The sequence below is a fragment of the Gekko japonicus genome, unplaced genomic scaffold (assembly GCF_001447785.1).
Source record: "Gekko japonicus isolate JY-2015 unplaced genomic scaffold, Gekko_japonicus_V1.1 scaffold2512, whole genome shotgun sequence".
NCBI lineage: Eukaryota > Metazoa > Chordata > Lepidosauria > Squamata > Gekkonidae > Gekko > Gekko japonicus.
Window position 1 is genome coordinate 53,238 of NW_015165318.1, and position 13,934 is coordinate 67,171.

General features: G+C 47.2%; 1 protein-coding gene across 1 annotated transcript in view; it reads right to left on the reverse strand.

The window, feature by feature from the left end:
• Positions 1-3,685: 3,685 nt before the first annotated feature.
• METTL24 (methyltransferase like 24) overlaps positions 3,686-13,934 on the reverse strand; it is a 91,267-nt gene continuing 81,018 nt past the window's right edge. The window contains exon 4 of the mRNA XM_015410512.1: positions 3,686-3,944. Within this exon, the coding sequence (XP_015265998.1) occupies positions 3,686-3,944 (259 nt within the window). The remainder of the gene's footprint in view (positions 3,945-13,934) is intronic.

The window sequence follows — 13,934 nt, forward strand, 5'->3', positions numbered from 1 at the left end:
CCGCTGTTCTCATTGTCACGTACTTCTTATTACCGCTAAGTTTCCAAGGGCACTCCCGACCTCGATGGTGTTACCACCGTTGTTGGTGGTGGTAGCAGCAGCGGCCCCTACATGAAAGCCTGGTGGAAGAGCTCCATCTTGCAGGCCCTGCGGAACTGCATAAGGTCCCGCAGGGCCCTGATCTCCTCCGGGAGCTCATTCCACCAGGTAGGTGGATCTAGCCCTTGTCGCAGCGAACTTTAACTCTCGTGGGCCCGGAACCACCAACCGGTTCTCGGTCCCCGACTGAAGTGCTCTTGGGGGTATATACGGGGAAAGGCGGTCCCTCAGGTAGGTCGGACCCAGGCCATATAGGGCTTTAAAGGTGAGTCCCAGCACTTTGAAGCGGACTCGGTATGCTATTGGCAGCCAGTGCAGCGCCTTCAACCCAGGCTTGATGTGCTCCCACCTGGGGAGGCCCATCAGCAGCCTAGCCGCCGCATTCTGCACTAGCTGCAGCTTCCGGATCAGCGACAAAGGCAGCCCCATGTAGAGAGCGTTACAGTAGTCTAGCCTTGAGGTGACCGTCGCATGGATCACTGTAGCCAGGTCTTCGCGGTCGAGGAAGGGAGCCAACTGCCGAGCCTGCCTCAGATGGTAAAATGCAGACCTGGCAGTGGCTGCTACCTGGGCCTCAATCGTTAAAGAGGAGTCCAGGAGCACTCCCAAACTCCTAACCTCCGACGCAGGCACCAAAGGCACCCCGTCGAAGGACGGGAGAGGGAGCCCCAACCCCAAACCGTTCCGACTCAGGCCCAGGACCTCCGTCTTCGTTGGGTTTAGTTTCAACTGACTCAGCCTGAGACACTCAGCCACGGCCTGTAATCCCTGGTGTAGATCTTCCGGGTCGGAGCCCGACCGGCCGCCCAACATCAGATAGAGCTGGGTGTCATCTGCATACTGATGACAACCCAGCCCATACCTCCTGGCAATCTGGGCGAGAGGGCGCATATAGATGTTAAAAAGCATCGGGGAAAGCACTGCCCCCTGAGGCACACCGCATTCAAGCGGGTGCCTCTGGGACTGCTGTTCCCCTATTACCACTCTCTGTCCCCGGCCTTGGAGAAAAGAGGCAAACCATTGAAGGGCAAGCCCCTGTATCCCCACGTCGGCGAGGCGGTGGGTCAACAACTGGTGGTCGACCGTATCGAACGCAGCCGACAGATCTAACAACACCAGTGCCGCCACACCACCTCGATCCAGATGCCTCTGGAGGTCGTCAGTAAGGGCAACCAGCGCCGTCTCCGTCCCATAACCAGGGTGAAAGCCGGACTGAAGTGGATCCAGGACAGAAGCGTCATCCAGAAAGCCCTGGAGCTGTACCGCCACCGCCCTCTCGATCAATTTGCCCAAATAGGGCAAATTAGACACCGGCCGATAGTTGGCCCATTCGGTCGGGTCTAAGGTTGGTTTTTTCAGGAGAGGGCGGACCATCACTTCCTTAAGTGCCGCAGGGAACCGTCCCTCCACGAGGGACTTGTTAACAATCTCCCGTATGGCACCTCGAAACCCCTCGTGGCCCGCCTTGATGAGCCAGGAGGGGCACGGATCCAAGGAGCATGTGGTTGGACGTACAGTTACGAGCAATCTGTCAACTTCCTCCAGACTGAATGGGTCAAAACATTCTAAGCCCAACGAGGACGTGCAAGGGGCCTCAAGTTCGCTCACTGTTTCAACTGTGGCGGGGAGGTCGCGGCGGAGCATGCACAACAGGAAAGCCAATGGGGGGGGGACAACAACAGGAAAGGCAGAGTATAAATGTTTTAATAAATAATTTACAATGTTTAAAATAAATATTCCTGAAATGCCAGGCAAAGGATATAACAACTCCCCTCATAACCCTCCCCCCTCTTCTGCATTTTGGTCCTCAGTTCCCTTTCCCCTTGCCCAGAAAATGACCAGAGAGTCCAGAATTGGGTTAGAAAATTTACAGGACACCATCTTGGAACTTTTATTCTGGTTTCATAGTTTTTATCAAATTGTATATTGAATTTTAATTTTTTGGTATACTTTTATGGTATTATGCCCCTTTGTACATTGCCCAAGGCCCAGAGTAAGCTGGGATAAGACAATTAATACACTGAATAAATAATAATAAAAACAATAACCATTAGCAAGATTGTACTCCAGCAACAGACTGAGGAGATCACAAAACCCTCAAGGAGATAAATATTTAAACAAACCAAAATCAGAAGTGCACAAAATGGAATGGGTGTGAGCTTTGACTCAGAAAAGCTTACAATGGAATATTTATTTTATTTATTTCATTTATACTGCACTTTTCCCCCAGCAGGGATGCAAAGTGGCTTACAACATTCTCCCCTTCTCCATTTTATCCTCACAACAACCATGTATTTGCACATATTTCTTGGCTACAGGACACATTTACAATTATAAAATAGTCATGATAGTGGAACTAAATATTAATACCATCCCTCCTGATAGCACATTTTTCCTCTATAGTAATACTTTACATTTCATGGCTTGGTTTTACAAGACTGGAAAGTGGTTACCTCAGATAAGTTTCTCTTATATATTTAAAAGGAGCAAAAAATGTGGCACTAGCTGTGGACATCAAGCTGTATTAGCGATTTAGTTCATTCCTGCAACAGTCCTGAGGGCAGCAGTTACTCGAAAGTCTGATTACAGAGTCCTGAATTTCTTGAAGTATGCATTGGCAAAAGTTAGCTGGTGTGTACTACTGCTTTTTCAATGCCATAAAAGGAGGTTAGGCAAGCTCAGAATGTACAGTGCAACCCACTTCAAAACATGATGCTTTTGCAACTGGGGGGGGGGGGGGGGTGAGGATCTTCCGAACATAAACAATCCTCTTACCATGTCTTCAGTTCCAATTATAGTTGAAATGTGTTCCTCACTGAATAAATTCTGGATTAAAGATCACAGTACTAAGTTTGAGCTATTATTAAAGTGTAACAGCTAATAAAAAAGGCAAGTAGCAAATAATGTGAGAGTGTGTGAAAGGAGAACAGGACTGGTTAAAAGTTAACAGAAATCCATTTTAAATCATTATTGCTTCCCATTTTTCATTTTCGTCTCCAGAGCTAGAAATGTAAACTTCCATAGTGTAATGTTGATTATGCATATCATGATTATCCAAATATGCTGTACAGGGCCAGCCTCAGGGCTTCTGGCGCCCTAGGCTACCTGTTGGCCTGCCATCACCACCCTGCAGCCAGCCAGCCCGCCCCTGCCCCCCACCGCCGCAATCTGCCACTGGCTCTGGAACACTCTGAGCCTCAGGCTGCCACAAAGGAGGAAGGGAATGGAGCCTGTGGGCGGCAGAACCAGTGGTCTCCTGATCTTCCTTCTCAGGTGCAAGGTAAGGGAAGGTGAGCAAGGCAACCACTTGCCACCTGTAAACATATTTTGGTGCCCCTGGTGCCCACTACCCTCTGGTGCTCTATACAATCACCTAGGTCCACCTAGGGGTGGGCTGTGTCTGATGCTGTGTATCTACCATGCTACCACAATGATTTATCAGGGTTAGAAAACCATTCCCAATTATCTAAGCTTCTGACTATTCAGATTTTCTCTGTGCTATCTTAATAAATGGGACACTGCAGACAAATACTAGCTCTAGGGCCAAGCAATATGAAGACAATGACTATGTCCGTTCAAGTCCCCCTCAAAGCCATATGAAGAGCAGATGAATTCTTACCTTGTGGTGTGAAAAGTCATTCAATATTGTGCCAAGCTTCTTGGTGTTGGCATGAAGCTTATGAGCAGCAATTGCTGGATTGGGATCCCGCCAATCGATGGATAGGCGATGGTACCAGAGATGTCCCTCTTGAATATGTGCTGATCTGATGCTAGGGTCAAAGCGATGCACCTCACATCCACTGTTGGCCATGCTCAGCTCAAACTGGTTATCATCATTGCCCAGTCTTACCAAAACAGTCAGGAAAAGTATTGTTACTTTCAAACAGAAACAAACTTACAAGGATTCTTTTTATGATTTATATTTTACCCTAATGGGATATATTGAATATATATTCTCATTTGAAATATATAAACAAACAGAAAAGTGGCCATAGATACTACAGTTCGCCTCTGTTTAATTGTCATTAGACAACAGATTATATTACATTTATTTTCTCCCCAGAAAAGTGAATGGCTTCTGTTGACTACTCTGTGAGAAACAAAGCACTACAGTTAAAATAAGAGCAAAATCAAATTCCTACCTCAGACATAGGGTTGCCAGGTCCTGCAGACTCCCCAGCGGGGGACTTTGGGGAGCGGACTTTGGGGGGCGTTCCTGTAGGAGGCAGGGATATCCCCAATGTGATGACATCACACTGCGGACATCACCATCCCAAGTCCACCCCCAACAACTATGACTCACCACTACTCCCTCTCCCTTCCCTCCTGCGAGATTTAAAGGGCCCACCAATCAGCTGGGCCTTTTAAAACTTACAGGAGAGGAGGGGGGCAGCCGCTGGCCATGCACCTGAACTCCAAGTAGCAGGCACGAAAGCCCCCCTCCCCGCTGCCCAGAAGCATTTAAAGGGATGCTTCTGGGCAGCACGGTTTGCTTGCCTGAACTCTAAGTGGCCAAGCTGCTTGGAATTCAGGCGAGAGAGGCCCCCTCCCACTGCCCAGAAGCATTTAAAGGGACCCTATTAATGCTTCTGGTCAGCAGGGCTGCATGCACCTGAATTCAAAGTGGCGAATCCCTGCTTGGAGTTCAGGCGTGCAGCAGTGGCTGCCTCTCTCCCTCTCCTCCTGTAAGATTTAAAGGGCCTGATCAGCTGGAGAGTCCTTTAAATCTCTCTGGAGAGAAGGGGTAGCCACAGGTGGTCAGGCTTAAGGGCGGGCTTGGGGGCAGGGCTTCTTTCACTGGCCAGGTGACCAGCAGCGGGTTGAAGCCCCAAAAATCAGGGAAACCCCCACCCAGACCAGGGGTCTGGCAGCCCTACTGAGGCAGCAAATTCTAATACATTGCATATGTGAGTTAAGCATATCCAGGCAGAGGATGGCACAAGATAAAATACCTGTGCAACTGCATTTCCATGTGTCTGTCTCACCAATCAGTCCTTATGGATTATGCTGCCACAAAATTGCTTAACAGGGCGATTTGGAAATGATGGTACAACAACCATACATTGTGTCCCAAAGGGTAGTTAATATGTGCATGCCGCGTGTTCGATTTTGCATCCTCTGATGGCTCACAGCTGAACGTATAAACTGTCTTCGCCTGAAAACTCCTGGAGACAGTGAAACAAAAGTTCTGTCTGTGGTTTGTGAGCTGTGGTGGCCTGTGGTGGCTCACAGCTGAATGTATAAACTGTCTTCACCTGAAAACTCCTGGAGACAGTGAAACAAAAGTTCTGTCTGTGGTTTGTGAGCTGTGGTGGCCTGCTCTGACAGATATGGCACTAGAGACAGAAAGGTCCAGAAAAAACAAACAGAAAGATTCAGAAACTAATTTTCCCCCCACGGATGTGTTCCTCATTTTCCCAATGGAAAAACTGGGAGATTTGGGGAACCAGTAGGAGGGGAAATCCTCTTGTGAAATATTTCTCTTTGAGAATGAGTGACAAGTGTTTCAAGATAATGTTTAGTCACTTCAGAATATGTAGCATCTTCCAGTACCAAGGAAATTATAAGATCATCCTGGGTTTTACGATTTAATTGTCTGCTACTTGCTGGCTCAATCTATCAAGCCATAATTTATTTTATTTATTTATCATTCGACTTGATATACTGCCCTAACCCCCGTAGGGGTCTCTGGGCGGTTTACAATTCTTGGGTGCTAGTCACCTATATCAACCCTAACTACGGCCACATCATTTCAAGGGAGGGGCTGCCTACCGGCACCCTGGTGGAGGCTTGGTGTCGTCCACTTTTCCCGGCTCGGCTTCTTCTTTCGGCTGTGAGATGTCCCAGTGCTTAGGCAGACAGGCGGATGGATGGATCGCCGGCGACGTTGTCCTCAGCCCGACTGTGTCCTTCCGGCTCCGCGCCTCTGGATGATGTCACTGCGCCTCCAACCTCCGTCGACGACAGCTGCCCTGCTCTTCCGCTGCTGGCCACCAGGGATCAGTCCCCTTCTGGCTCTGCTGCCGCCGCTTGCCGCCTTCAGTGTTACACCGCCTCCTCCTCCTCCGATCGTCCGCCGCTGCTGCTCCGCTGCAGCCGCCGTTCTCGCCGTCGCCATTGCCGCCGCTGCCACTCCACACACACCTCCATGGGAGGAGGAGGGTGCCCCCCACCCTACTAAGGGTGGGTACCCATTTATCTACTCGCCGATAGGTAGTTACTTGGCTTTCAAACCGCTGGGTGGGCAACACTCAGTAACAAGGTATAGCTATATCAAATGGCTTATTCAAAACAACAAAAATTAAGATAAACACAAACCTAAATCAGATAAACACATCCCTGGAGAGTGCTTGGAAGTTATCTGAAGCCACACTTATTGAAGCCCAGACAGAACCCATTTCACAGGTTAGGAAAAGCACTACCCAATCTAAAAGAATGCCTGCATGGTTAACAACACAAGTCAAGGACAACTATAAAAATTAAAGAAGCTTCTTTTAAAAAGTGGAGATCTGGCCCAATGAATTGAACAGGCGGTTCCACAGGCTCTGGCAAAAGAAAAGTAAATCAGTAATTAGGCATGCAAAAAGAGAATCTGAGAAGCAGGTTGCTAAAAGCATCAATACAAATAATAAACATTTCTTTAAATATATCTGGAGCAGGAAACCAGCCAGAGAAGCAGTGGGGCCTTTGGATGACAAAGGAATAAAAGGATTTCTAAAGGAAGATGGGGAAATGACAGAGAAGCTCAATGAATTTTTTTACTTCTGTTTCACTGTGGAAAGTGTGGGACATATACCCATACCACAGATACCAATTTCAGGAAGGGAGTCTAAAGAACTGAACCAAATCGAGGTGACCACATATGACGTTCTAGACCTAGTGGGGAAATTAAAAACCAGTAGGTCTCCGGATCCTGATGGCATACATCCCAGAGTTCTTAGGGAACTCAAATGTGAGACTGTTGATCTACTAACCCATAGATGTAACATCACTAAATTCAGCCAATGTACCAGAAGATTGGATAGTAGCAAATGTTACACTGATTTTTAAAAAGCAGTCTAGAGGGAAACCAATAAGTTACAGGACAGTTACCCTAACATTTGACCCTGTCAAATTAGTAGAAACTGTAATCAAAGATAGACTATATTAGGCATATAGAGAGACAAAGCCTGATTGGGGGGGGGGGGCGCATGGCTTCTGCAAAGGGAAGTCCTATCTCACCAACCTTCTGGAGTTCTTTGAGAAAGCAAACAAGCAAGTAGATAACAGTAACCTGGTAGATATACTTGGACTTTCAAAAGAATTTTGACAAGGTACCTCACCAAAGACTCCCAAGGAAACTTAGCAGTCATGGGAAAACAGGATGGGTTCTTTTATGGATTAAGAACTGGTTAAATGTCAGGAAGCAAAAAGTAGGAATCAATGAACAGTTTTCACAAATGGAGGGAAGTAAGCAGTGATGTCCCAGAAGGATCGGTATTGGAACCAGTACTATTTAATTTATTCATAAACGATCTGGAACTAGGGGTGAGTTGTGAAACAGCCAAGTTTACAGATGACACAAAATTATTCAGGATGGACCAAGGCTCCAGGAGGATCTTCATAAATTGGAGGAGTGGGCTACAATGTAGCAAATGAAGTTCAATGTTGGTAAGTGTAAGGTGATGCACTGTGCTCAATGGGACAAAAAAAAATCCCAGCTTTAAGCATAGGCTAATGGGGTCTGAATTTGCTGAGACTGAGAGGGAAAAAGAACTTAGGGTCATAGTAGATAGCTCAATGAAAGCGTCAACCCGGTGTGCTGCAGTGGTAAAAAGGGCAAACTCTATTTTAGGGATTATATGGAAAGGGACTGAAAATAAAATGGCTGATATTGTAATACCTCGGTATAGATCTATGTTGCAGCCACATTTGGAATACTGTGTAGTTTTGGTCACTGTATTTCTAAAAGGACATCAGAGTTTGAAAAAGTGCAACCTAGGAGGTTGCAGCACTTTCTCTATGCAGAAAGGCTAGAAAAGAGACAACTAAGGGGGGACATGATAGAGGTTTATAAAATTACAAGAGGTGGACCTGCGATACTCGCGGGGGTGAGGTGGGGAGGGAGGCAGAGCTGCAAACGGCGGCTCTAGTGGGGGAGGGATGGAGAAAAAGCCGCGAGGGGTAAGGGGTAGAGCGGCGGCTCTAGTCTTCTTCCTACCCATTACTTTCTGCCACGGATGCAGATACCGACCGCCACCGCCGACTCCCCCGCCCCCTCGCCGCCAGACACTTGCCCGGGAGCCCGCGCAGCAGCCCCATGGCCTCCATGGCTAGCTGAGCCGCTGCACGTCACACCCGCCCCAGCTCCGGAAGGTAAGGAATTGCACCAGCCAGGCCGGGAGGAAGGCGCTCAGAGCTGCTGCTTCTGGGGGTGGGACACAACGGCCATCCCGGATCGCCTGGCTCTCCCCCGCCGGCTCGCCGCTTACCTTCCCAGCGGTGGCGGCGTCTGCGGCGGTCGCAGAGCGTCCCCTGCGCATGTGCAGGGGACGCTCTGTGAGTTTCGGGGGGATTTAAACATCCCCCCGATTTTTTTTCACCATTTAGGATTTTTGTGCACATGTGGGGACTGCCCCACGTGTGCACAAACCTCTCCCTGCCCCCCAAGTGCCCCCGAAGTGCAGATATAGATATCCGCAAAGATGGGGGCACTTCACTATTAGATATATAGATGCATGGGGTGGAGAGAGTTGGCCAAGAGAGCTTTTTCTCCCTCTCCGAAAGTACTAGAACTCGAGGGCATCCAGATTCAGGATGGACAAAAGGAAATGCTTCTTTACACAGCAAGTTATTAAACTGTGGGATTCACTACCAGAGGATGTAGTGATGGCCACATGCATAGACAACTTTAAAAGGGGATCAAACAAATGGATGGCTACTAGCTAGGGTTGCCAGGTATTACCTCGTTGCCGGCAGGGGTTGGGAGGGAGGTCTCTAGGAGTGGAGGGCAGGGCAACGTCACCACACGCAACATCCCCAGCATGACAACATCACTTCCATGTGATATCATCATGTTGGGGGCCTTATGCCAGGTTGTGGCTGTTGGAGGCAGGGCTTCCCCCCTCCAGCCAGCTGGCCAGTGGTGGGCAGGAGAGCCCACAAAATTGGGGGATCTCACCCACCCAACTGGGGGCTGGCAACCCTACTACTAGCCATGGTTACTGAGGGGAACCTCCACATTCAGAGGTAGCAAATGTCTGAATACTAGAACCAGGAACCAACACCAGGGGAAGGCCTCAGCCTCTATGCCTTGTTGTTGGATCTCCAGAGGAAATGGCTGGCCACTGTGTGAGAAAGGACAGGGCTGTAGCCAGCAGTGGGCCACATGGGGCAATGCCCCCTTTCGTATCTGCTCTGCCCCCACCCCAATCCCCCGCCCACCCCAATTGTTTAAGCTGTGCTATCCCGAAGCAATTTCGCTAACCCTCTTTCCTTCCTGCAGCTCTTCCTGCTTCTTGGTGGGTGGAAGGAGGACATAAGGAAGGCTAGTGAAATTGCTCTGAGCCTGTCCCCTGCGCTGACCCTCCAAACAAGGGGCCGAAGGTAACCTGGCGGTGACAGAGGGCACTTTGAGCCTTTGTCAGGGGAAAGGGGAGCAGGGCTTGCTGGGTCTGCCACGCAGCCCCTGGAGGAATTGGTAAGTGTTTAAATGTTGAAAACAAAATAATTTTTCTTTTTACTTTGTAATTTCCATACTGGTTTTCATTCATCTTATTTTATTTTCTGAGGCTTAAGAAAATATTCTGATATTTACTTGAAAAGAGTGTATCCAGAAACCTGTTAAAATTGGACTTTTGGAACTTAGAAGCATTGTAACTTGTCTGCAAGCATGTTTACTTTCATTTCCCATTATATATGGAATTTTCCTTGAGCTTTTTACAGGGTCGTTTTCACAGATATGTTGGGTTTTTCTGCTGTGTATTCTGGTTCTGTGAAACTGTTCTTGGGATATTGTCCTTCTTGGGACAAGGCATGGCTGTGGAGTCCTACCACCCCATCCTTCCTGCCCACGTTGACACCCAAAGAGCTCTGGGCTGCCCTCACCACTGTGATGCTTTTGTGGGGCCCCCTGGGTGGGGATCATTGAGCTGCACAGCTGGGCACTAAGTAGAGGAAGCCAGGTAAGGGTGCAGAAGGAAAAGAGGGAGTGCTCAAGCGGTCAACCGAGGAGCTCTGTCTGGAGGTGGGAGGGCCTGAAGGCAGCAGGGAGGCTTGCAAGGGAGCTGCTAGGGGCTGCTGAAAAGACACCTGGGTGGCCTCCCTTTGGCAACCCAGTGTGGGGAGCACAGCCGCTGGGCAGGGGCTGGAGCTCGCCAGGTCCACTAATGGGGGAGCCAAGCTGGCTGTCCATCCACTCACCAAGGCTGTTTAATTTAATTAGCAGTGCCCCCCCCATTCCTGGCTACAGGGCTGAGACAGGATGCTGGACTAGATGGACAACTGGTATGAACCAACAGGGCCCTTCTGATGTTCTTACCTCTATTATTGTGAAAAGTTTTACTAGATTCGGGAGTTCAGGAAGAATTTTCTTTTTTTTCTACCTTTCCTCACAAGTCCCTTGAGATCTCTAACCAACAGCTCCTGACTCCTTTAACAGCCCTTCTAACTACCATCTTCACTTCCCTGACCAATCACATCCATCATCTGTTATATTAACCAATCAAAATTCTGTGTCTAAAGTCACTAACCCTATTTCCACAAACTCTTTGGCTACAGGAACAGCGAAACCTTAATTCCCCTGTTCCTTTTACTGAAAACACAATTCTCTTAGTGAAAACCAAACCACATGTATTTTACAAAACATTACAAATAATATTTTGTAATATGAAGCAACTGCAAATCTTGCAAAATTACAAAATATTCCAAATATGGCAAACCCAATTATATCAAATCATATCTTATTCAGCTTATTGCTACTTTTTGTCACAGCAATCAGCTCACATTTCCGGCATATCAGTTAGACTCCTCATTATCTCAGGCAGGCGATCTAGCAAGTCTCTGGTGCCCTGGGAACACAGGATACTCAATAATGCTGAAGATTTCCAAGCAAGGCCCTTCCTTGCTTCAAATGCTACTTTTTATGCTGCTCTAATTTCCAGCTCTTATGGAAAAGAAATCTAGATGAAAAGGAAAGTTCCACTATCCATGCACTTTTCCACATTTAGAGGGAAAGTGTGCATTAACAGCAATAATTTTAAAAGAAATATTACAATGCTTAACATTGAATGCAAAAACACTAGACCACGGGTTTCCAACCTTTTTGAGCCTGTATGGCTTTGGAATCATGATACAGGATCATGGGCACAACCTCAAAATGGCTGCTGCAGGAAGTGCAGCCAACTACAAAATGGCTTCCTGCAGGAGGCAGAGCCAACCACAAAATGTCAGGGAGTGAAGTTATGCATAATTCTAATAGTCACTCTTCAACATATCAGGCAGAAGCTCTGCTTAACAGGATGCCTTCTAAAATGAACATATAGTTTTAAAGTAGTTTTTTGCTTATATACAGTTTACCTCCCATAATGCAGTGAAGATCCTTGTGCTGTGGTGCCAGCTGCTGCTGAAGCAACTTTTTTTGATCTGCATAGCCAATCATATCTCCAGTGACCAATAAAAGCCCCATCTGGTCCATCCACTTTCTAAAAACACTTAGTGGGAGCCAAGAAAAGTGTTGATGGGTGCTACCTTGTGCATCATGTTGGGCACCCCGTGTTAGATAGTGGAACATGTCAGGATTCTGAAATCTCATAAGGATGTTCTGAAAATTTATTCCTTAATATTGCCTCATATGGAGCAGCAACCTACTTTATAAATGCACTAGCGTTTTTATAATAAGCCAGTTTAAAAAATGATAATTCCACTACATTAATGGATTATGCAACAGCCTAACATAGAGTTAGGGCTGCCAGGTCCCCCAGGGGGGGCGGGGGGTTGCCCGCTCAAGGAGTCTTTGATCTGCCGGCCTGCAAGGGGAACCCTGCACCCAAAGTGCCCGGATCGGGCTGACTTCCTGGCGTGATGACGTCACCCAGAGGTGATGTCATCATGCTAGGCATGTCTTCGGGGGGACACTCTAGCATTTGGCCTGAAAGCTCTATGGTATCATAGAGTTTTTAAGTTGAATGCTAGAGCATCCACCAGTGAATGTCCTGGACCGGGAGCTTCTCCCCCTTCCGCAATAGGTAAGATACCTGGCAACCCTACATAGAGTAACACTACCCTCCCTAAATCAAGGAGTGCCGTATGAATCTCCACTGGTGGTACAAGAAAAACTCATCTAAAAAGAGAGCAGCATCCACTATGGCCATATGAAATACATTCTCCTTCTTACTACAATCCTTACAAGTACACAGGCAATAACTACATTTCTTTCAGCATTTCATACAATACAGATTAATTGTAGAGCTGTCTTTTTTGTACTCTGAAACATTTGTTCTCTCGGCAGTTGTCCTCTGGGAAGTGCCCATCTGGTCTCCATTTCCTCTTTCATAAATAAAAACATCAGATAAGAAGCGTATTTCAAGGAGATTTTTTCTTACTCTGAATAAGATTGCTTTTCTGTGCAATCACACACCAATGAGCATCTTAAAGTAGGGTTAAGTGCCAGTGTCTTTAAAATAATGTAATTGGATTGGAGTCAAAAGGAGCCAGAGTTGATTGCTGTGTAATTCTGAATAATTACAACCACACATTGTACTTATCCAAACCTTTGCTGGAGTTTCTTATTTTCCTTCTATTCTCTTAGAAACCTATGCTGCCAAAATATTAATATATATTCTGGAAGGAGAGCTGTTAATGGAAAACAGATACTGAATCAGCGCTGCTCTTGTGAAGCTGATCCAGAAGTTAGTTTGTTGATTTAATTATTATTCTTTGGTAATTTATGTAAGGTCATCCTATGTCTGAAATTGTGTCCTTATGGGTACTTTCAAAAAGAAGTTCATTTACTATCCAACATAAACAGTAAAAAGCAACAGCAAATATACCTCAAAAACAAGCATAAGAACACCCCTCCTGGATCAGACCAAAGGTCTGAATACTCCATTGTTCAGTTTCCACCACTGGCTAGACAAGGCCATAGGAAGTTCATAAGCTGGGCATGAAGACAACTACACTCTCTTGTTACCTGCTTCTACAACAGGGGTTACTAACCTTTTCTTTAATGAGAACTACTTCTGAGTAATGAAAAATATCCTGAACCACTCCCCCCACCCCAGTATGTTACCAAACAGAGACTACAAGGAGCACCAGAAATGAAGCTATCAGCAGCACAGAAGAAAATCCTATGAAATAAAAGCTCCAGGTAACTTCCATCCAGGCCACCCTCTTGTTCCTTTCCTCTGCTGTGTAGCTCAATAAATACTTTGAAGATTCGAGGACGGCGGGCAGTGGCGGGAACAATCCTGATAGAACTCCCCAGCCCCCCAGGGGCCAAATCACCCTGAACACCAACGAGCTCTTCTGGAGAAAGAGCTTGCAGCAGGGAGCTTGCTTCAGGAAGCGGAGACAAGCGGCGGCTCACACGCGAAACCCGAAGCTGCTCCAAGATGGAGGAAAGACGCTCAGCGTTCATCGCTGAGTCCTAGTCGAGCCCAACAAAACTGACAGAGACTTCCAGCTGGAATTGGCTTCGAAACACCGTGAGCACATTAACAACAACTGTGGGTTTTTTCTTTTGCTTGCTTCCTATTTTGAATTTCCTCTTTTGACTCAAGATGGAGAAAATGGGCTTGCCCTTTAAATTTGAACAGGGAGCCGTGAACAAGAAAAGAAGGGAGGACTGATGCTCTCTC